The following is a 25346-nucleotide window of genomic DNA, read 5'->3' as shown; positions in this document are numbered from 1 at the left end:
TATAGGCTAGTCACATCCATTGTGCACAACAGGTCAGACTCAATGATGTCATCAATAGCCCTTAGCTTCGAAAGAAAATCAGAGGTATCCCGGACATATGAGGGTAAATTAGTGACCAACGCTCTGATGTGAAAATCTATAAATTGAGAAATCGGTTCTGTAATTTAACTTATTCCACTTACAATTGGACGTCCAGGTATAGGATCAATAACACTCTTATTAATCTTGGGCAGAGTATAAAAGATAGGGCTTCTGGGATGAGCCAGCAGTAAAAATGTATATTCATTCTGTGAAACCAATTCATTCCTGAGCGCCCAATCTAAGGTGTTCTGAATTTCACTTGTAAATTTCAGTGTGGGATCGTAGCTAAGTGGGGAATAAAAATCAACATTACTCAATTGATTCCTAATCTCATTGCAATAGACATTTTTATTTAGCACCACAACTGCACCACCTTTATCAGCATTGCGAATAACAATTGAATCGTCACTGGAGAGAACATTATTAGGGCATGACGCTGCTGACGGGACAAATTGGAATGACAAACATTAGCCCCAGAGGAAAAGAGAGAACACACACGCGTTGGCATGTGAAAGAACTTTCTCCACATTCAAGTTCAACAAGCATGGTCTCAGGAGCAGACGGAGGCCTTCAGGCTGGTGCCAACTGAATACGAGATCCTAAAGAAGTTGGACTCTGACGAGGTGGTTGACGAGGCTGGCAGAGAAAGTCAATGTTCTCCATGAAGACTACATGAAGGCAGACACATTGGATGCTTCTCCGGCAGTGTTGGGGGTAACTCATTACAAAAGTAACATATTACATGTAATATATTACTTTTAGCAGTAACTCGGTAATATAACTTATTACTTATAGGATTTCAGTAATATTATACCAGTTACTTTGTCAAGTAACTCAAGTTACAAATTGAGTTACATTTGATTAAATCAAAGCACACATTTAAAAAAGATACAATCATTTCCTAATCAAACTGTGTGTTTTATGCAAATAACCACTATAGATGACAGTAACAAAGGAAAAGAATATCATTTAGAATTTTGGATTGTTTACACTGACTTCAAGGCGTTTGAAATTAATTTTCAGGATGGTTCCGGGGCGGCAATGTCATTCTGCTGCTGCTGTTGTTTTGGTAAAAGTAATACAAAAGTAGTGTAATAAGTAACGAGTTACTCTACACAGAAAGTAATATTGTAAAGTAACTTATTACTTTCAAATGAAAGTAACTAGTAATATGTAGGCTAGTAGCCTATATTACATTTTGAAAGTAACTTGCCCAACACTGTTCTCCGGTAGGGAAATTATAATGCGCTGTGGCTGTGTAGTGCTATTTATTATCATGTTTCGGTGGAGAAATTGTATTATTATTATTATTACTGAGAATGAATTAGTCTGGCGAATGTGGCTTAGTTGCGCTTATCAGGGCGTATCGCATCTGTGATTCATCAGTGATTTAGTGTGTCGGTTGTGTGGTGTCTGTTCTGTGTTCAGAATTTCTGCATAAAAAAGTATGGTTGAAGCAGCTGATTTAATAAAGCAGGACATGCATGTTTTATTCTGTTGTTTTGTGGTTTGGTCATAATTGTTTGGTCATGGTGCTGGCCTTGTGAAGCAGTTGTGCTGTGTGCGTGTGGCTGCTGTGCCATGCATACATCATGTTTGTGCTGTGTGTGTGTGTGTGTGTGTGTGTGTGTGTGTCTCGCTGCCATGCATATTATGTAACCCACATGAAATCTACTGTTCAAGTGGATTAAGTCCAAATGGTGTAGTTGCACAAAAATACCGCTAGAGGGCATTCTGGTCAAGTGAGTAGCAGATTACATCACCTATAGAGGCGGGGCTGATTATGCTTTACCAGGGCACGCGCATCAGAAGTCCTTGCCTAAACAAGAGAGAGAGAAAATAGCTACTGAACGAACCATCACGTTAAAATATTAATTTCTACTGAAGTTATCAAGGATGGTGAACTTTCCTCGTCAAGATAACAATCTTTTTGGTTGTTTCTCACTCTTTTGATGCGGGACATGCCGTGGTGCATGTTTTTCCTTTCTTTTTCCTTTCTGTTAGGATCTCCGTGAAATCTCCGGGTGAGTCAGCATGTTTAGCAATGCTATGCATAGCTCTTAGCTTAGCTCTTAGCTTAGCTCCTAGCTTAGCTCCTGAAACTGCTGGGCTATTCTTTTATCTTCTATCATTTAGCTATAAGTGATGTTGAACCACTAACTAAAAACCAGTCGGTGTCAATTGTGAATATTGTAGATATGTTGTTTTGTAGCCTATGTTTAAGAGGACTTTGTATTGGTAAAAGGTGTGCTAATAGACCAAATCAGCGGGATGTTTACATTTACTTCCGGGTACCCCTGAGGTCCACACATTATAATGGCGGTGGACGGCACAAACTGATGTGTTGAAGACAAAAACAGACAAAGAAGACAAAAATGGTTCGTCCGTGTTGTGTTGTTGTTTAATATCATTCATAACAACACTTTCACTAACGTTAGTGGAGACCAGACTAGCTAATTTACCTGTTGGACCAGACCAGAGTAGACTTGACGCTAAATTAAATTAACGTGGCGTCAGTAGCTCTGTTTGTAACGTTAACGTAACCTCGCGTCACCAGGCTCTTCTACGTTAACGAGTCTGCAAAACAGCGAGTTTGACAGACAAAACAAACGTTATTAGCTAGCTAACACTACATAAAACAAACACAGAAGAAAGGCTAGATACGTCGGACAAGCATGTTTACCAACCGTTTAACCATTTAAATTGAAAGTAGTCGGCCGAAAACAACGAGAGGGTTTGACAGCATTTATTTGACAACACGCACATTTAAACCTGCCGCCTTCCCCAAGTGGTACCCGGAAGTAAATTTGTTTACATGGTGACGTCACGGTGATTTGGTCTATAGAAGCCATTACAAGGTGCACTAGGCTACTATTTTCTCCAGCCGTTTAGCAAGGAGAGGCCATGTTGACGGTCGTTACGTTTTTTCCTGTGTTGTATCACTGCCTAGTGCCTACACTTTTCTTTTAAGACATGCACTGCAATTGTATTGCTGTGGTCGAGTTGCAATGCTTAAGACTGGATCTGAGAATGAGATATGAAAGAAAAGAAATATGTGTATGTTTATTATACTGTTGAACATGAATGCTGACTGTGGCATGAAGTGTCACAGCATATATTTCACTAGTATGAAATGGATCAGTATTACAATTACACAGAGATTTAGAGAAAAGAAATGAAGACTACTGTACAGTGTTAATATAGATTTTATTCCATGTTTTTGTTGTTAGTCTACAACACAGAGAAGGTGAAGAAGAGCCAGGGGGCCCATCCTGTCAGAGGGCGGGGCGAGGTACCATCCTGCATCTTCATCTTCATCACCTGCATCGCAGAGGATCCTTTGTTGAACCAGATAAGCACTTCACTTGAAACACACCCGGGTAGTGCGTGCACTGTACACACTAGGGATGGGCGGGAGTACTCGGGTAATCGAGTACTCGTTCATAACATTAGTACTCGAGTAACATTTCCTGCTGTTCTGTTCGGGTACTCGCCCCACTCCCCACCCCTTTAAAAATGGTCTAAATCTATGCATGCATCGTTATGTGGATCTGGCAGCATGAACTGCACGGGCGTCAAGTCAGCCAGATTTTCCTATTTTCCTATATAAAATTGTGGCAATAAATATTGTTTCTGTTAAATTACATAACCTAGCTGTGATCCATCCGCTCCCAGGGTCGAAACAGAACAGCAGATGATCATATTTAACTGCTGGTGATCTATACTGTGTTACACATACATGTTTGTGTTGTGTGTGTCTGGCTGCTGTGCCATGCATACATCAGTGTTTCCCATACATAAAGGAATTTGTGGCGGGCCGCCACAAAAGGATTTTGACCGCCACAAAAAGATGTTGACCAAAATTCTTTTTTTTTTTTTTTTTTTTTTTTACAGTGCACCTGAGCGCAACATGCAAGATATCCGCTGAATAAGTGTCCAATAAATGTTCATGTCATTCTGGCCAATACTTCTGTTATAGCATTTCAGTATGGAATATCTTTCAATAATCTATGATTTAGCTGCTAAATTGTCAAATACCGCCATCTGCTCGCTACCCAGGTACTACTTAACCTAACTAACTATCCGGTGTGCACAACATTGTCAGCCTAAACTCCGGCTGACACCCCAAAAACCTACAATCCGCCACAGAAAAATGTATATTGTTTGTTTATTAACTGGCCCCTCACCTTCTATCATTTCACAAAAGTGGCAAAGCAAGTTGAGTATCCCTGACCTATAGGGAGAAATTTAGTTTGTCATTGTAAACCCACAGCACAGTAATGATGACATGTTCTTCATAGATCTAGCCTTTTAATTTTGCTCTTAAGCTTTCTCAAAGTACACCACAGTATGCCCCCGCACCCCCCTAGGGGGTCTGCGGTTCCCCGCCACAAATACCCTAAATCCTGTGGGAAACACTGTACATGTTTGTGCTGTGTGTGTCTGGCTGCCATGCCATGCATACATGTTTGTGTTGTGTGTGTGTCTGGCTGCTATGCCATGCATACATGTTTGTGTTGTGTGTGTCTGGCTGCTATGCCATGCATACATGTTTGTGTTGTGTGTGTCTGGCTGCTGTGCCATGCATACATGTTTGTGTTGTGTGTGTCTGGCTGCTGTGCCATGCATACATGTTTGTGTTGTGTGTGTGTCTGGCTGCTGTGCCATGCATACATGTTTGTGTTGTGTGTGTCTGGCTGCTGTGCCATGCATACATGTTTGTGTTGTGTGTGTCTGGCTGCTGTGCCATGCATACATGTTTGTGTTGTGTGTGTCTGGCTGCTGTGCCATGCATACATGTTTGTGCTGTGTGTGTCTGGCTGTCATGCCATGCATACATGTTTGTGCTGTGTGTGTCTGGCTGCCATGCCATGCATACATGTTTGTGTTGTGTGTGTCTGGCTGCTGTGCCATGCATACATGTTTGTGCTGTGTGTGTCTGGCTGCCATGCCATGCATACATGTTTGTGCTGTGTGTGTCTGGCTGCTGTGCCATGCATACATGTTTGTGTTGTGTGTGTCTGGCTGTCATGCCATGCATACATGTTTGTGCTGTGTGTGTCTGGCTGTCATGCCATGCATACATGTTTGCGCTGTGTGTGTCTGGCTGCTGTGCCATGCATACATGTTTGTGCTGTGTGTGTCTGGCTGTCATGCCATGCATACATGTTTGTGCTGTGTGTGTCTGGCTGCTGTGCCATGCATACATGTTTGTGCTGTGTGTGTCTGGCTGCTGTGCCATGCATACATGTTTGTGTTGTGTGTGTCTGGCTGCTGTGCCATGCATACATGTTTGTGTTGTGTGTGTCTGGCTGCTGTGCCATGCATACATGTTTGTGTGCGTGAAGGCAGGCTTCTTCTGTCAAGCCATGAAAGAAAAACGCGACAATATCCGTGGGAAATGGCAAAGGCAACTGAATTTCAAAATAAAATAGAGTTACTACAACAGTGTTGAGCAGAGAGAGAGAGATTGACGGGTGGCTATTAGGGCTGCACGATTAATTGTATTTTCATCGTCATCGCGATATGAAAATGCGTGATGAACACATCGCAAAAGTCATGTGTTATCGCGTTTTTTTACAGTGCACCTGAACACAACATGTAAGATACCGGCTGAATAAGTGTCCAAATGTTCATGTCATTCTGGCCAATACTCCACTTCTGTTATAACATTTCAGTCTGGAATATGGAATATCTTTCAATAATCGTTATGACTAAAAGGCTAAAAGTAATCTCATGTGTAAGAAATGACTGTTCTACATTGAAGTAAAAATGTAAATAATTAACTTGTTGGTTTTGGATTTTTTTTTAGCTTCAAGAGTGCATTTTTGTTCGTATGACCCTCAACACAGGCTTTAAAAATCCCGTGCCACTTACTGATAGGTATGCTTAAATTAACACTCATATTGCAAAATGAATTTAGGCCCTCACTGTAATACTTCAGAAGTTGAATTTCAAGTTCAGCATTAATACATTTGTCATTTTTTGTCTTAGATTTACCTTTGTGTGTTATTGCAATATAAAACTACATAATGTAATTGAGAATCGATTCTAGATTCTGGAATCGTGACCCCAGGAATCGGAATCGAATCGGATCGTGGCTTAGCCAGATCGGAGCACCCCTACCTATTAATATTTTTGTTTATAGCATCACCTATAGAGGCGGGGGTTTTCATTTATCGCAGGTCATATCGCCATCGCAATATTGAACAGTGTTATCGCACATCGCAGCTTTTCCTCATATCGTGCAGCCCTAGTGGCTATCACGTGGCGCTTTCTCCCCGTCGGTAAACAAAACTTCAGTAGAGAGAATGATGGACAATGAAAAGTTAATCCACTTAGTACAACAGCATCCAGTTCTCTATGACAGCAGTCACACAAGGAGACCTGCATATCCAGCATCAATAGCACATTAAATATATCCGATTTATTTTACCTACCCATGATAATTCGGGACCACACGTGACAAAAAAAAACACTCGGGAGAGAGGAGAGGCGCTTGTGACTCGGCTCAGGTGAACGTGGAATTAGGCGTGCAGTGTGATAAAGTGCGCTGCTGGTCACAGAGGTTTTCTAATGTTTACAGAGTGGATTCAATTGATATTTGGTTGATCCAGTTGCTGGGGTTTTTTGTTCTAAGTTGCTGTGCGTCCAAGAAACAAGTGAGTGTTTAATATTTGTTGTTGTTTGTGTGGAATGACGTTTGTATTGTGTTCTACATGCGGTGGATTCGTCCGCCATGTGGCTCCTTGTTGATGCTGGGTTGCAGTGCCCGTTCGCTGTTCACTGGTAGTGCCTTGATTTAACAGTTATTGATGTTTCTTTGTATTGTGCAAGTGCCAATTGTTTTAGCTGTATGTGATTGACTTGCTGGGAAAATGTGTTTGTTGGGCTTATTGGGGAGAGGGATTATATAATTTATATGTGCTGGAAATATTCTCAGCTGATGGCATGATGCCTTATTGTTTACTTATTACTTACACATTGATGTTTATTTGTAGATTGATGTTGAGTTGAATGAGTAATGTATATTTGGTTTACTGTATACATTTAGGGCATTTTGAGTGCCCCAGATTAATGCATTTTATTTTAAAATTTACAAAATCTCTTTATCCAGGGGGGGCACAGCCTGGAGACCCCCCTACCGGAGTAATATTGACTTCTGGGTGGTGCAACCCCTGTTGTCGCCTATGGGCGTAGGCGTGGGTTGAGGCGAGGCAAGGCGTAGGTGCCCTGTGTGAACGTAGCGTTACAGGGAGACACACATGCAGGGCCCAGGTGTGCTCCAATTAGCCTGATGACATAGCCTCTGCCCTCGCAGACTCCAAAGCATATGAATAAATCATACAAGTGGAAGGTGCAATGGGGATGTGAAAAATGAATAATAAACAGGGGACCGTCACAAAGAAGTTATCTGGAAGTGAAAAAATAGAGAAGAGGATGAGGAAAAAGGAAGCAAGCCAGTGGAGCAGATGCTGATTACGCAGATAACTGAACCTCAGTGAGCAATGGTACTATCAAGTTTTTTCGTTGGTGTTTTTTTTTTTTTTTTTTTAAGGAGATATTCGCACATCCAATTCCCTCTGGTGCAGGTGCGTTGGAAAGTATCAGTTGAGTCTTGAAGGAAGAAGATCCCACACACTGCTCTTGCTCAGCATCACTTTCTTATTAAACAGACACACACAACGTTTCGGTCCACTGGACCTTTGTCAAGTGTTTTGGTGTTTGTTTACCTGGCTAGCTAAGCTAACACTTGATCTATGAATGCTATGAAAGCAGGGCACAAAATGAGTATCAGCCACCACCCAAATGCTGGTAAAATATAAATATGCAAGTGGCTGATAGATTTCAAGATTCAAGATTCAAGATTTTTATTGTCACTCCATGGTACAAGTATCACGTGTGAAATTCTTGTGCTGTGGACTCCGTTTACAACATAGTACAAATATAACAGGGCATATGAGTGCAAAAACAACAAGCAATAAGGCAGTATAGTGATAAGACAAGTCAGAGACAGTGGCATATTCACTGCACATAGGTGCACATGTCATGTGCATACTTTAGACGTGCTTAAACATTTTAAATTTGGCGTATTTGACATACAGGTGCAAATAGCATATTCCTTATTAACACCTTAAGTGCCATAGCCGAAATAATTCGTCTTACATAATCCAACGCTTGAGTGCCAGAGCCGAAATAACTCGTCTTACATGTTTTTTTGACGGTGGGACATCAATCAACCCCTCTTACATCTTCGAGATAACTATTTGGAGCAAGAGCATGTGTGTAATCTATTTTACCGACCACTAAGTGGCGACAGAGACCGAGAGAAGTCACAGCCACGGGACCCAAAAGCAGCCGCCTCCGCGGAAATGGCTTGGATTTTACAGTCAGAAGCCCGAGACACACACACAGAACGGACAGAGATCCCTTCCCCCCAGAGCCGCGGATCAACGCGCGAACACACACACACACACACACACACACACACACACACACACACACACACACACACACACACACACACACACACACACACACACACACCGCGGGAGCAAGCTTGGCGATTTTACAGTAATCCAATCCATTTCAGGCAAGCAGGCAGGCAGGCACGCAGACAGACAGGCAGGCAGCACAACACGCTTCTGACACGCCCGCTGAAGCCAGGAGGAAGGAGGAGAAGACACACGGAGGGAGGAGTTTGAATGAGAGGGGTGTTTCCTGTTGTTATGGAGGAAATTACTGTTCAAAACTATTGTTTAGAATGTCTGACGGTCTTACTGATGCCAAAAATGAATGGTTAAAGTGACTGTTTCACAAAAAGCCATTTATCTCTGAATAAATTTCCAGACGCTGAAACCATGCTGTACTCAATGGCTAATATCTACATAACTACTAACTCTGCAAACTAACTCTTTTAGACAGAGAAAGCACACATTCTATTAGTTATTTTTAGATGATTGCTGTTCATGAATTCTTAACAGAAAAGAATCCTCGGCTGTTCTAAAATGAGCCAGAATCGTCAAAAACACCCCTGGCACAACTTACCTACAGGAATGAAAACATGGCTGGCACCCAATGTGTTAAACATACAATTAAACTCTGCGTTTTAAATTCGGCGTATTTGACATACAGGTGCAAATAGCATATTCCTTATTAAACATACAATTAAACATTAGACATACGTAATTGCTTTACGTGCTTTACGTGATTTGCTTCACTCACCACCAGCCAAAAAAACCCCAAAACAATGGTAATCTATTGAGTGGCTGCTAACATTTTAACATTCACTAGCCATTTTGACACTGGACAAAAAAGTTATTTGGTTATTTATTTATGTTTTTATTGTTCTGGTTTTTATTGTTCTTAATCATTTGAAAATTACAAGGTTTTTGATGTTCTTTATATTTTGAAAATCACACGGTTTTTGATGATATTTATATTTTGACAATTCTACTCATTTTGATTTTAGATTTTTCTTTTACTTCATAATTTTTTTTATGGTCTCCGATTATTTATAACACTTAGACAGTGGGCCGAGACGGCGTATCTGCTTTAGTTCTTGAAAGCAATGGTCCTCATCAAGGGACGACCCAGCCCTCTAAAGTATTTTCATCTTAATCAGATTCCATTTGTTGCCACTCGAAAATTCTACGAGCGTTTCCAAAACCAGAGTCAGTGTTAGCTTAGCGCTAGCTAAGGGACATTTCGACATGCAGACTGGAGGAGCCGAACCACGACCTCTTTTATCCAAAGCGATTAGTGGACGACCCGCATTAAAAAAAGTTTGTGCTTCCCAGCTAATCTTATTTCATATGTATCTCAAAGACTAGGTGAGCTTACCAACCAAACAGCTTTCCATGGTATGTAGGCTATACGTTAATGTACTAACGTTCACACATTCACCTTACTAACACGTTATAGATTGACACTTGACTACTAAACAAGTAGCAACTTCTAGCATTATGCTTGATGCTGCTTTATATTGCAAGTTTGTGTAAGGTTATCTTACAGCAGATAATATAATTCGTTAGCAAGTAGTAGCAACATGCTAATAGAGAGGCAAAGTGGAACGTCACTTCCTGCTTCAGCACTGTACCAGAGATTTTCATCCGCCATTTATTTTCCCATAGACATTTTGTAAAATGCTTATAAAATAGTTTTACTTCGTCGAAACAAACGGTTCAGCTAACGCTATAATCGGGAGAGACCATAGAACATTTAACTCGGACCAAAACTTAATAAAACAACATCGAAAAAATAATTTATTTAAACCCGCATTTTTCTTAAGTTGTGGTCCCGCAGTGAAATGTTATGCGAGCTCTCCTGTTTCTAAATATATCTGTACCGTTTGGTTTGAACCAGTAAAACTATTTTTATACGCATTTTACAAAATGTGTATGGGAAAATAAATGGCGGATGAAAATCTCTGGTACAGTGCTGAAGCAGGAAGTAGGCGGTCACTTTGCCCTCTCTATAAATAACATACATCACTCTGCCAACCGGCTGCTGCAGCAAGTCCATTATCATCCACTATAATATAGAATCCACTTCACACACTATAATATAGAATCCACTTCACTCAGATGAGTCTTTTGAAAGACTTCCATATCTATAACACTGGTAGCGATTGGATGGATTTTTAGCCATCCTGTTGACTGGCATGCGTCACACACACACACACACACACACACACACACACACACACACACACAATGTCACATCGCGTTTGGTTGGCTAAGCGAAGAGGTTCCTGTTTCCTGTACTTGCTGTTTCTAGCAGTACTTGTGCTAGTCCTACAGTAGTACCCCCCACCCCACCTTCTGGGTGTCTAGATTCAGACAAGAGCTGATTAAAAATCAACCGGGAAGCAGCATCTGTCATTGTTTGCTCTACAGATGACATTAGGAAGTGGGTTTAAATTGATCTGGATGTGAGTTGAGCAGGTAAGGACCCTACTAGGCTGTTTGATACACAAGGACAATTGACTGTGTGATGGTTGCGTGATGTCTACGAAATTGGCATGTGATGATTCCACAGTGAAACGTCACAATGAACGATGACGATGACGATGTTTGAGGGGAGGGGGGAAGGGGGGGGTTCTTATTATGCAAAGTGAGTTGTTTTTTCTAAAGTGGGAGCAGCTTAATTATTTTATTTCTTTGTTGCTTATTTATTTAATTAGTGTATTTATTATAAAATGCAATGCAGACAATTACAGTAGGATTTTAACAGTGACGATGTGACAGTAAATCAGCAAGAGTTTCCTCTAGTCATTACAAATAATTGATTATATTTTTCCTAAACATGAGTACATGCCAATCTTTCGGCAAAGACTAAAAACACACCTTTTCAGGCTCCACCTGGCCCCTTCAACTAACATCTTTCTCAAAAAAGAAAAACTTTACCACTCTATTCCTTCAAAAGTTGTAGCTGTCATAGATTGTGTTGCATAGTTGATTTCTCTATTGTTGACAAAATGTGTTACTGTAAGTCGCTTTGGATAAAAGCGTCTGCCAAATGACAATGTAATGTAATACGAGAGTTCACCTGAGAGTCCACCTGAGATGTAATCACCTGGAAGGGGGTTAGGGTTAGGCAGTTGTGAAAAGTCACCGGGGCGACTCCATCTTGTGATGTCACTGGTGAGTGATGTCACTCAAGTGTCACGCAATTGCTTGACTGTGATGTCATCAGGCAGTTGTGATGTCATCAATGATGTCACTCGAACAAATGTTGAATGCATTTGCAATAGCCCAACTGTGATCTTATCTTAAAGCTGGGCTCAGACTACAGGAGTTTGAAAATCCTAGCCTATTTTGAAATCTGGCTGCGTCACGCACATAAGGAGAATCTTCACAGATTTTCTTCTCTATAATCTCAAAGATGCACACACTACAAGATTTGAAAATACCGGCGCACCACACACTACAGGATATAATTAAGATGATCCTGGAGAAACGGACAGAAACAAAAAAACTGCCTTGACGCCCGTACTTCGATTTTGGAGCATGAGGTTACAGCAGTGACCGAAGCACTCCCCCACCCTCTCTCTCTTCCTCTCTGTCCACTTTCATCAACTTTGACCAACTTCCCAGAGAGAGAGGTGGGTTGTGTGTCGTTATATGCGGTTGCAGCCAAGTACATTGCATCTTGCCTCCGACGTGGTTTCACTGTGCGTTCCTCTCTTCTCTTGGCTGTCTCATAGCGTTAGAGTGTCACGCGACCGTTGAACCGAGGCGAACGTTCACTGAAGTAGAAATGCAACACCATGTGTGACACTTTGATTTTCGTCTGCAACCATGTGCTGAGACACTTTCTAATAAGTATTATATATATATATATATATATATATATATATATATATATATATATATATATATATATATATATATATATATTTTTTTTTTTTTTTTTCCATGTGCAAAGGCAATACTTTTTTTTTTAAGTTATTGGAGTGCTGTCCTGGATCAATTCTTTTCTTTTATTTGAAGGCTAAATAATGCACATAAGTGATTGTACATTTGGCAAGGGCAAAACTGGCATAACCATTTTCAAAGTTGTCCCTTGAACTCTTACCTCAAGATGTCTGAATGAGAATGGAATGTTTGGAGAAAACCATGCAGTTTTTTGCATAATGGTATACATGTGTTAATTATTTATTTATTTATTTATTATTTAAAATTTAAGTACCTGGGCGCAGACAGAATGGCGGCATTTCTGTACGGAGATCTCGGCAGCGGAAGGTCCTCCTCGCCCAGCGGAAGTTCGTCTTCTTCTTCCACAACCTATAGGACATACTTGCAGGCCCCGAGCCGGTCTGGATCAACTCCAGGGGTATTTAATCCTCTTTTTTCCCGCACACATTTTGTTCCCAGAAGTTTTTACCTAGGAAAAGTCAGTATCAAGAAAATGCAATACAATACAAATAGAAATAGAAAATACTTAGCCTAAGTCTTGGCACATAAATCCCCCAAACCTCGGCTGTGGCCTCGCCTGCGCTATTGGCATGCGCAGCGCACAATTGCCCAATTTCGCATCACTGATGACTTCACTCACTGATGACATCTCAATTGCTCGCGTGACCATCACTGATCACATCATGGAGTGCGCGAGTGACATCACTCAGCGCACAATTCAAGACTACCTGGCTGCAGACACTGTCCGCAGTGGCCTCCGCCAGTCCAATTATTTTTATTTAGCAGTATGAAATGTGTCATTGAAGAACTCAGAAAAATGCAACAATTAAAGAAATCTTAATGTTTCATTTGGACTACAGTAGATAATTTATAATAGTAAATAATAGCGTGTACAGTATAGTCCCCCCTCAGCCATCTGCCTTTGAGCAACCAATTCACCCATGTCATCGGCGCTGTAACCTGCCTTTCTGAGCTGGTGATATGGGCTGATCTGCTCAGCTGAGTGAATTTCTATTCTACAAGGATTTCTCTCATTCACATGTCTCTAATCCAAAGATTTTTCTTATTGATCAATTATGCTTATTTATTTATTTACTTATTTATTTATTTATTTATTTATTGTATTTTATTTGATCAGCAGTTAATTACAGTTCATGATTTGAAATCTGAGGTTCAGGTTTCTGTTCCTGCTGCACCCCGATGCCACAACTCACCAGTTAATTGGAAATAGTTTGAAAATATTATGTTCCATGCATTACAGTAACACCAACAAAAAGCATTGAACTGTGGGTTTAATAGTAAAACATATTTAATTATTTTAGGGATACATTTACTGTATGGTTCTTAAATGGATCTTGATTTTTAGGACTTACAAAGCTCTGCTTATTTAAATGAGAGTGACAGCCAATATTTTATTGTAATTTTTTTTTACCTATATTTTTATATGCTATTTGATCTATCTTTGCTATGACTGAATTGTCATAGACCTGCTGTGCATGAGGTGAAAAGTTGTACAGCATTTGGCATTTCTGATAGTAACTAGCAATCTCACACGCTACGCATACTCGATTCCTAGGCTCGCCTGCAGCGCGGGCTCCCCCACCCTGCAGCTCGCCCACTGCGCATCCCATATGCGGCCCCGACTGCTCTATGACATCACTGATGACGTCATCACGGATGACATCACTGATGACATCATCAGTGAACTTATAGCCTCAGCCAGGAAGGATGACACCACTGATGACATCATCACTGATGACATCACATCATTAGGTAATTAGGGCAATCACCTAATTAAAAAATCCGGGGGTGCTCTTTACACCCCCTGAAAGTTTCAGCCCAATCACACGTAAAACGGCATAGCTGGGGCCGGGCAAAATTCTGCTCACTCACACGCACGCACACGGACACTTCTCATTCTTATAGGATGCGTATCTTACACCCAAAAATAGTCATACATACAGCAGAATTAACTACTTTTTTCACTGATAATAAATTGATCATTTGGCCCTAACAAATAGCTGAACTGCATAAAAGATACTCACAGGATCCATCTACAAATTGATATAAAGAGCGCCTGAAACTCAAAGCAGACTGACCTTGTTTCCTCATATACTCCATAGAAAAATGTGCTGCACTCAGCAATAAGAGTACTTCATATGAACACCATGAGAAAGCAGAGAACATTTTGGCCATTCAACTGAAGGGCGCTAGAGCCAAACAAATGACCAGTGCGGTGGACTCTCGGAATGGTAAGGTTACTATAGACCAACAAGAAATAAACAAAGGTTTTGTTAAATATCACGTTCCTTTCTTAAATATCTGACACTTGAACGTTATCCTTGCCAAACTGTTTCAGAATGCCTTCTCTTCATGGATGCAAAGAAGGCATTTAAGGGTGTATTCACACCTGTAGGTCGTTTGCTTTGTTTCCGATTCAGGTACTTAATTGATACAATTGTTGCATTTGTGCCTTGGTTCGTTTATGTTCACACAGCCACAAATGAAACGGTCCAAATAGTATTGTCAAACTTCCTGGATTGGCCAGCGGACACTCTGATAGGCTAATAGCCTCTCGGGATGGACAAAATAATTCCCAGAGATTTTCCTATATGATTATAAAAATGCGTTTTGTTAGACCTACATTTTAGGCTATGTCGGGCGTGCGCCGTGTGCCGTGCGAGAAAAGAGAGAGAGAGAGAGAGAGAGAAAGAAAGAAAGAGGGAGGGATCGGGAGAGAGAGAGAGGGAGAAAGTTCTTTATTTATTTATTAATGTATGCTATGTAGCCTATGTAAGCCTATGCATTTATTTAGCCTATTTAGGCTATCGGGAATTTGGAGATAGAAGATCAAAGACCCTCGCAAATTCTGCTATTAGGCTACTATCACGGAGACGAGGATTAGCCGAGACATAGGCTATATGAACACCTGTCCTGTCAGGAATAAAATTTTAATAAATCATTTAATAATAACGGACATTTCGAGGAAGACATGCAATCAGTCTGATTGTCTGATTGAACCAGACAATCTTATCACAAAGAAGGCTGGCTCTGATTACCACGATTTGTTTTCATTTATTGAATGGAGACCAGAGAGAGCGAGAGAGAGGGAGGGAGAGAGGGAGCCAGCAGCACACCGCACACAATTTACAGGCAAAATCCGTAGATTCAACATTAACGTTGCTTCCCATGGTCCGAGGTAAGTTGATTGAGTTCAAACTGCTGATGTGATGATCCAAAAATCCCCCAAAGTTTATCGATGCAAGTCACAAGTCGCCAAAACAGGATCTGAAAGATGTTGTTTTTAAACGATAAAAATGCTCGTTCTTCAGGGCATTACGCACAGCGCAGCTGACTACGGCAGCTGGTTTATCCAAAAATGCGCACCGTTTACTGCTGTTGTGGCGGATCGAGGTCAGCTCACGTTCTCACCACAAACGAACCGCACCAGAGTTTGTTTAAAAGCGGACCGAGACCACCCTTTCTTGATGATCTCGGTCCGCTTGTTTTGTCCCGCATCCGAGTGCGATTGCTGTGTTCACACTCCCCCAAACGAACCCCACCAAGGGGGAAAATGCTCTCTGTTTCGGAACAACTGCTCCAAACGAGATAGGTGTGAATACACCCTAACATGGGACTAAGGCCCCGTTCACACAGCACGGGACCATTCAACATGGGACTAAGGCCCCGTTCACACAGCACGGGACCGTTCAACATGGGACTAAGGCCCCGTTCACACAGCACGGGACCATTCAACATGGGACTAAGGCCCCGTTCACACAGCACGGGACCGTTCAACATGGGACTAACTCTTTGAGACCATAAGGATATTTGGTTTTGGGACAACGCTGCTGCGTGGCCTCACCTGCTCTATTGACATGTGCAGCACACAATCGCCCAACCTCGCATCACTGATGACATCACTATCACTGATGATGTCACAATGCCTATGAGATCATCAGTGATGTCATAGGATGATTTTTTTCTGTCAATAATGATGTCACTGATGACATCACTGATGATGTCATAGACATTGTGACATCATCAGTGGGACAAAAATGGAAACTTATTGATTATATGATCAGACAATCCAAGTATTCCCAATTAAATGTTCTCCAATACAATACTCAAATTATTAATACTTTTTTTTTTTATCTTTCTGACAAAGTACTCTTAGAAGCTTCTGTAATGGAATTATTAGACAATGGTATTGATCTGATGTGTTGTGATTGATGTGATTAGATTAATTTGTAATGATCCCAGTGGAGAAAATGCATAATTGTGCTGTGAGTTGAAAATATTGTCGAACTTTCCCAGGGAGCAATGATGGCGGCAGATAAAGTGAAGTTATTGGAAACACTGGATGATTTTGGAGACCAAGAGTTCAAGAAGTTCAAGTGGTTCCTGTATGCTGACATCCTGGAGGGTTTCCCATCCATCAGAAAGAGCCGACTGGAGAGTGCAGACAGGCAGGACACAGTAGATCAGATAGTGCAAACCTACAACGAACACTCTGTGGAAGTGACCAAGAAGGTTTTGATGAAGCTCAAGAATGAAGGACAGCAGAGTTTGCAAAACACCAGCTCAGGCCCCAAAGGTAAGTCATGTGATAAACCGACATGACACTGATGAAATTTATAATTAAAACCTGGGAGTACTTTGCTCAAATATCAGATAACAAAAGGAAGAATATAGCCGCAAGCGGCAACACCCGGTTCAAGCCTTGAACAAATGCCTAAGAAAGAAGAAAAGCACTCGAGCAACTGATGACATCACAACTGCCTGATAACAAAACAGTCGGGCAATTGTGTGACATCACTGACATCACTCGCCAGTGACATCACTCGCACAAGATGATTCGCCCAGGTCAATTGCTGACCTACAGGTGACTACATCAGGAAGTTGTGATTCATCAGTGATGTCGCTCGAGCAATTGTCTTCTTAGTTAAAATTGGTTAAGTGGTGTCTGTGTATACAGACTCTTACTATCTCGGGTGACATCACAGTTGAGCAATTGCAAATGCATTCAACACAAACCACAACTGCCCAACATGACATCCGTTCCTTCACAAATTGTGACTAAGATAAGATCACAGTTGCTCGAGTGACATCACAGTTGCCCAGGTCAACTGCCGACCTCCAGGTGCATATGAGAAAAATCACGCATAGAAGCGACTGCACTGCTTAAAAAGTATGAGAATTAAACAAATATTCCTAGGGCATCTAGTAAGCACTAATATCAGTCATTCTGCCAAATCTCAGGTCTCTGCGATGCTCCAACTCACGGGAGTTTGCCTCGTGGCAGAAAAACAGGGAATGGGATGGTGATGGTGATGATGTCACTGCGAAGGCCTAAAGACGTCAAATATCGCTGTAGTACCGCGCCGTGGGCGGATTTTTTTATACAGGCTCTGTGTACATGTGTTCTCCATGTGGGGCGGGGCCAGCACAAGGGTAGAGGAAACGGTCAAAGGCTCTAATTTGTGTTATGTGTCTCCTCAGTGACCAACCGGGTGGTGACCCCCCCCAAACTGCTGGACGTCCCGGGTCAGGCCTTCTGTCTCCACTGCCAGCAGATGGTGGTCACAAAGACCAGGCGCACACCAGGCCTGCTGACCTGGGCCATCTGTGGCACCCTCACCATCTTTTGGTAAGAATATGGTTACAATGTAACCTTGGTTCCTCTGAGTGGAGAGACTATCTCTCCACCCAGTTACATATTTCATATGTACAGAAGGTCCCCGTACATATGGACTGTAACTTCCTTTAATGCCTATTTAACACTACTCCTATTTGTGTATATATTGTACTAGATTATCAGTCCGCTATAGGTTGAGGCCACGTCTCGTCATAGACGCTGGTTTAGCTGGCTCAGCCTGGCTGGGGGCGTGGTCAGGGTGGGGTAAATTCCCCCGTTCTATCCATTCAGCAAAGTTAGAATTTAGCTGATAGCCCAGCCCAGGCAGACACGATCAGGGATTTAACCACCGCAGTAAACGCACATCTGAGCAGACGTCTTGTGTTCTGCTCTAGAATCCCCAAACCTGTAGTTTAGAGCCGCAGCACCGTCTTTTGGTGAGTCAGCCCATGAGATATATGGGCGGTTTTACCCCACTCGCGCGCCAGCCGTTTAACATTTTGTGGGCGTTCCCAGACATGCGGACTGTCTCTATGCAACCTTCAGAGTTGCAACATCTCCATTCACTCCAATGGATGTTAGCGGCTAGTTAGTTATGTTACATGGCAGTAAAATGCCACTGAATGACCAAATTGATATAACTTTTAACCATTTCAAGTAACACGGTTTCCATACGGACCACCAGCGTTGGTTAGTTGTTCATAACGTGGCGATATTTATAACCTACTCTATCTCTGATACACTCTGATATAATGTTTTTACTCTATGCAGGGAAAAGTGTCATGGCGCCGTTTGCGGTTTATTTTTCCGGTCTGAACCAATCAATAGAGAGCCCCATGAATGAGTCCGGAAAACATCGATGCTAACACTTCCGGGTTCTTCACTGTTTTCGCCTATGGGATTTTTGAAAGGGTTTTTGCCGCGATGCTTCAAACAAGGTCTCTGGGCAACGCAAGCTTAATCCAACGCGAACCAGTGTTCCGCAGGATAATCTTCACACATGAGGACCACTTTTATGAGTTTTTAAGCTATTACGTGCCGTTAAAAGGGCGGCTAGCTAGCAAACGGCTAAATGAGACTACACTGTTGAGTCGAACGTCATCGCTTGGAGGACGAACATGGAAATTCTCTTTCCCTCACCTGGTTCAGCCCGGGGTAATCAGTGCACAACAGCACACACATCAACAACAGTCCAGGATGAGTGGTGACGTGACGGGGAAGCCTATGCGACACTGTGTGTAGTTCTGGATTAGCTTAGCATGAGCTTTTTACTTCTAGGGCTCGCAGTTACGCTTCAAAACTCATGAAAGTGGTCCTCATGTGTGAAGATTATCCGGCTGAACACTGGTTCGCGTTTGCTTGCGTTGCCCAGAGACCTAATTTGAAGCATCGCGGCAAAAACCCATTCAAAAATCCCATAGACAGAAACAGTGAAGAACCAGGAAGTCCAGGACTTCCGCATTCCGACTACAAAAATACGTCATCCCTGGGCTCTCTATGCTGTCTTGGTGCTATGTCTACTAACATCTGTGGTATTTGTGATGTGTCTGCCATGTGATAGATTGCTATTTGTTTAGCTGGACTGATTCTCTTTGTTGCTTGTTGTTGACTGCTGTCTCGTCTTAGTTTTATCCATTTAGCCATTCACATTTTTGTAATAGTTTAACCTGCTCTTATACTATATTCTTAGACTGTATTTTTATACTGCATGTTTTGACGTTTCTCTTTATGGCTTTACTTTTCTTTTATCTTTTTAGGGTGACCTCTTAAGACCAGTCCAGGGACAGCAGATGTAAAATAGCCTTCTGGCTAACTCTGGCACATTTACATTTTTGTTAATGTGCATTGTCCCTGTTAAATAAACCTGAAATAAATCAAGCAATCAATCAATAAATCAATAAATAAACAAACAAACAATGAAAACAGAGAGAAAGTCGCCTGTCTCTAGTTGAGGGAAGTGGACAGAGGCTGAGAACTGCAGTCTATGAGGAAGTGGAACTCAAACTTGCAAACCTTGTGGAAAAATAAATAATAGGAAGTGGAACTGCATTTTCAACACATTCTCACTCCGAGCACGTAGCATATTGACGCTTTGTCCCATCCTTTGTGCGTCACTTGTTACTAACATGGTACTCTTGAGCGACCCATGAAACGACTTGGGCTTTCCGACTAAACTCAATGCAAACCCATGGAAGTCATCTTTGACGCTTATGGCAACTGCTCCTCCATTAGCTTAACTCCTCCCCCATTAGTCAACTGCTCCCCCATTAGGGTCTAGGGGGAGGTTAGGTTTAGGCGTGGGGGGTGGGAGAGGTTAGGGTTAGGGTCTGGGGGAGGTTAGGTTTAGGCATGGGGGGTGGGAGAGGTAGGGTTAGGGTCTGGGAGAGGTTAGCTCCTCCAGACCCTAATGGGGGAGCAGTTGCCAAAAGCGTCAAAGATGACTTCCATGGGTTTGCATTGAGTTTAGTCGGAAAGCCCAAGTCGTTTCATGGGTCGCTCAAGGGTACCGTGTTAGTAACAAGCAACGCACAAGGGGCGGGACAAAGCGTCAATATGCTACGCGCTCGGAGTGAGAACGGGTTGGCATTTTGCAAACCTTGTGGAAAAAATAAATAACACAAGATTTCAGTTATACAATTAAGGCATCCAACATGGACAGACAAATCAGCAATGCTATAAATGTGTTGATTTAACTTATTGCCTCATGATCGCTCAGTTAGCTTTTCTACATTAGAACAACTAACGAATGATCTTTGACCTATCTATTTTTAAGTTGTTCTGTTTTGAAGTTGGTCTGCTGTAATATGTTTTGCAGTGTACTGTTTGTCTGTGTTTTTGGCTCGTGTCGTCCCCCATGTACGTTGACAGCTTGATTTTGAATCCCTGAACAAAGACTAACGTTAGTTGGACGGGGTGGAGGCGTGTAACCAGTGTTGGGCAAGCTACTTGTAAAATATATTGAGCTAAGCTACCAGCTACTCATTCAAATATAGCTTCACTACATTAAAGCTATCCCCAGAGAAATGTAGTTGAGTTCTCACCACGCTAATCTCTCTCTTTTGACTTGCATTGAAAATCTGTCGGCAGGCTCCGTCAAAAGGTGTGTAACAGCGCTCGCACGCATGCTGCGCTTTATAGTCTTATAAAGTCTTATAAATGCATTATACTGCCTTAAATGCCTTGAATGTGCTCATAATGCATTATGTTTTTGTTTTCCAAGTTCTGAAAATGTATTATTATTATTATTATTCATTATAATGTATTATTAATTTTTTTTATAAAAAAGCAGACATGTAAACTACATTGTGTTGATCAGTTCAAAGCTATAGGCTAAGTTCCCTTTGCTTCCTCTTTCAGTTGCTGTCTCTGTTGCACTATCCCATTCTGCGTGGACTCATGTAAAGATGTGGAGCACCGCTGTCCGACCTGCCATAAAGTGGTCTACATACACAAGTGTCTGGACTGAATGTGTGTCCGACCTGCCATAAAGTGGTCTACATACACAAGTGTCTGGACTGAATGTGTGTCCGACCTGCCATAAAGTGGTCTACAAACACAAGTGTCTAGACTGAATGTGACCTGGAGGAACGCACACAGCGCTGAACACAGAACTGTGGACTTTATGGACCGACTTTCTCTACTGCATTAAACATTTTGAACACTGAATAAACTGTTTATTAATTGGTCGCCTCCCTATGGAGGTGTTCCAGGCACCTTCACCTGGGAAGAGACCACGGGGCAAACCGAGACCTAGGTGGAGAGATGATCTCCATGCTGGCCTGGGAACGCCTTGGGATTCCCCCAATCAGAGCTGGTTAATGGGGCCAGTGAAAAGGAAGATTGGGGTCCCCTGCTGGAACTACATCAGCATTATGTGAGAATGCGAAGTTCGAAACAAAGTAAAACGTTAGGTTTTCTCAGAAATTCAGCCTGGCTACCCCTTGCTTCCCATTGTGGTGGGCTGCTGGTGGTATCTCAGCTGCTGGTGGTATCTCAGCTGCTGGTAGTATCTCAGCTGCTCCTGCGCAGAGAAGTCATTTAGATGATTATCTCCATATGCATCAGAAGGCCGGGGGAGCTTGTCTACCAAATGCTTTGCAACCGTAGAAAAGTGTACGTTTAGATGATCAGCAACCTCTTCCTTGTTAGAAATTAATGCTCCCTCAATCTTAAGACTAATATGATTAGAATTGGGTTTATTTTTAGTGGTATAGCCAACCTCCTTTAGACATTTCCAGAGTTTCTTTGGTTTGTTTTTACACTTAAAGCCCCATTCAGTAAGTTTCCAACTGCGCCCTCTGCGTGCATTAGTATCGATAACGATATCGCCGTTCAAAGTCAACAAAACACAGCGCCAGAAAGCTCTATGTACATGTTGTGACATCGGGTACTCACCACGTGATGAAATAATAATCCATAGTTCCGTGAAACATCATTTTCGTAGCAAATCCGAATCGAGTTACTTCCTCGTTTTACTGAACACAGCGCTTCCGCTGTACAGCGCATGCGCGCATGCTTTTGTTTTTTCTTTTTTCTTGCTACGGGACGTGGCAGACAAACTGCTTAGTCCCAGTGCTGGCCAATGGAGGGCGGTGTGGGATAAATAAAGACGAGGGTCTCCCTATTAACACGTTGAGTGCCAAAGACGAGATATCTCGGCTTAGAAAAAAAAAAAAAAAAATTTGACGGTGGGACATCGATCAACCCCTTTTACGTCTCCTATACCAGAATTGGAGGTATTGAATGTGTATAATCTATTTTACCGACCCACTGAGTGGCGACATGTCTCTCCACAGTAGAAAGAGGCGACCCAAAACTGGAGGGAAAAGCGAGAGTTCTCATACTGTAAAATTGATGGCGAAAACGCTTTCACTTTCGCGCTGATGCACAGCGGTGGCAACGGTGGGGGGTTCCAAGAATAGATTGGATGCACACTTTGAAACACGCAGCATAAATATGACCAGAATCGCAAAAGCTTCATCAAAGCTCTCAACCAAAACTCCAAGAAGCGAGCGAGTCCATCCCTACTTCCTCAAAGATCGGCCGCGCAGACAGGCACAGGACAGCAGCAGCAAAGCAGTGAGACTGGTGACAAGACTGGTGACAAGTCTTTTTCTGACGCTGAAACCATGCTGTATTCAACTGCTAATGCTTACATAACTACTAACTCTACAAACTAACTCTTTTAGACAGAGAAAGCACACATTCTATTAGTTTTGAGATATTGTGTGTTCACAAAATCTTAGCAGAAAAGAATCCTCGGGTCTTGAAAGATGAGCCAGAATCCTCAAAAAAACCCTCTGGCAGAACCTACCTACAGTAAAAAAAAAACGTCTGGCAGTGAATGTGTTAAAAGTCAATCTACCATGTCCTGTGACTAAAAAGCAGTTATATTAACACGTTAACTGCCAACGACGTATTGATACGTCAAGCAGAATCCAACCGTTGACTGCCAGCGACGTATTGATACGTCAAAAAAAATCGTTTTTTTTTTTTTGACGGTGGGGCGTTGATCAATCCCTTTTACGTCTCCTATACAATTATTGGAGGTATTGAATGTGTATAATCTATTTTACCGACCCACTAAGTGTTGACAGTGCTCCCCCAGACGAGCGAAATCAAAGAAAAAACTGCCGCGGGAGCAAGCCATTCAAGGAAATGGCGAGGCGATTTTACAGTAATCCAGACTTGTCTTGCCCGAGAGCGGCCGCGCAGGCAGCAGCACACAGAGAGCGGAGAGCGATTTGCAAAATAGATTATAGGTGAAACACACTTTGAAACACCTCAGAAAGGCCAGAATCAACATCTGCCCATCGCCCACGCATTCCCCGGCCCATCTTGACTCGCACAAGGAGCGTCCGCACGCAGGCAAGCAGGCAGGCAGGCACGCAGGCAGGCAGGCAGCAGCAACGCGCTTCTGACACGCCCGCTGTAGAGCCAGGAGGAAGGAGGAGAAGACACACGGAGGGAGGAGTTTGAATGAGAGGGGTGTTTCCTGCTGTTATGGAGGAAATTACTGTTCAAAACTATTGTTTAGAATGTCTGACGGTCTTACTGATGCCAAAAATGAATGGTTAAAGTGACTGTTCTATCGAATTTCACAAAAAGCCATTTATCTCTGAATAAATTTCCAGACGCTGAAACCATGCTGTACTCAACGGCTAATATCTACATAACTACTAACTCTACAAACTAACTCTTTTAGACAGAGAAAGCACACATTCTATTAGTACTTTTCTGAACTTTGTGTTCACAAAGTCCAACCAGAAAATTATGCTCGGCTCTTGTAAAATGAGCCAGAATCCTCAAAAAAAGGCCTGGCAGAAGCTACCTACAGTAAAAAAAAAACGGCTGGCAGTCAATGTGTTAAGGTAAAAAATGTCAAAAATCTTACTGATTGGGGCTTTAAGGATGTTGTCGCTAATAAACTCTTTTTTTGCCTTAGTGACCATCCTATTTACTTCATTTCGTAGGCTTTTGAAACTATTAAAACTAGCTAGGTCTCGGTACTTTCAGGTGAGACATTTTGTCCAGGCCCGATTCCCAACTTTTCCACATGTACCTCCCAGGCTACCTTGGGACAGATGTCTGGAAATCCTGCCCAATCAAAGGCGTATAATTTCACAAATGTACGATCACCTCATGTCATTAGATACTCATACTCTTCTGAAAACTAAATTAGTCTGGGAAGCCGAGTTGGGGTCGGAGCTTACAGATGAGTTTTGGGATGCAGCTGTTGATAGGATACATTAATCTACATCATTTGCACGCCTCGGGCTTATACAGTTTAAGGTCCTGCACCGTACTCACTTTAGCAAGGCCAGGCTGGCCGAGATATATCCGAATGTTGACAACAGATGTGACCGCTGCAACAACACTCCTGCAGACTTGTCTCATACGTTTTATTTCTGTCCCAAACTAAGTCATTTTTGGACCTCTGTTTTTAGAACCATGTCAGATATTTTAGGAAAGGATTTGCAACCCTGTACTTTCATCTCACTATTTGGAGCTCCAGAAGACCACACTACTCTAACAGTTAAACAAGCTGATATTGTGGCCTATGCATCACGATTGGCTCACTATTACCGTACTGTTGACTGTTCATGTTTGTCATGTCTGTCCTTCAATAAAAATCATTAAAAAAAAAAAAAAATAGCTAGGTCTTTTGTTTTATTTCAGATAAATATTTCAGTAAAGCACTTGAAACA

At 42.1% G+C, this 25346-nt stretch overlaps 1 protein-coding gene and 1 long non-coding RNA gene across 2 annotated transcripts in view; one reads left to right on the top strand and one right to left on the bottom strand.

Annotated features, from left to right (window-relative positions):
- Positions 1-25346, bottom strand: part of LOC310795041 — a 664395-nt gene that overhangs the window by 341501 nt on the left and 297548 nt on the right. The gene's annotated exons all lie outside the window — the stretch shown is intronic.
- On the top strand, positions 10998-21631 carry LOC310795038 (lipopolysaccharide-induced tumor necrosis factor-alpha factor homolog). Its single transcript, XM_083657058.1, has 4 exons — positions 10998-11027; positions 16818-17097; positions 18003-18150; positions 21496-21631. Exons 2-4 carry the CDS (start codon positions 16824-16826, stop codon positions 21602-21604), a joined length of 531 nt encoding a protein of 176 aa, XP_083513184.1. The 5' UTR covers positions 10998-11027; positions 16818-16823; the 3' UTR covers positions 21605-21631.

Source organism: Poromitra crassiceps, assembly GCF_964638095.1.
Source record: "Poromitra crassiceps genome assembly, chromosome: 20".
In the NCBI taxonomy this organism is placed as follows: Eukaryota; Metazoa; Chordata; class Actinopteri; order Beryciformes; family Melamphaidae; genus Poromitra; species Poromitra crassiceps.
This window is presented reverse-complemented; position numbering and strand designations above follow the sequence as displayed.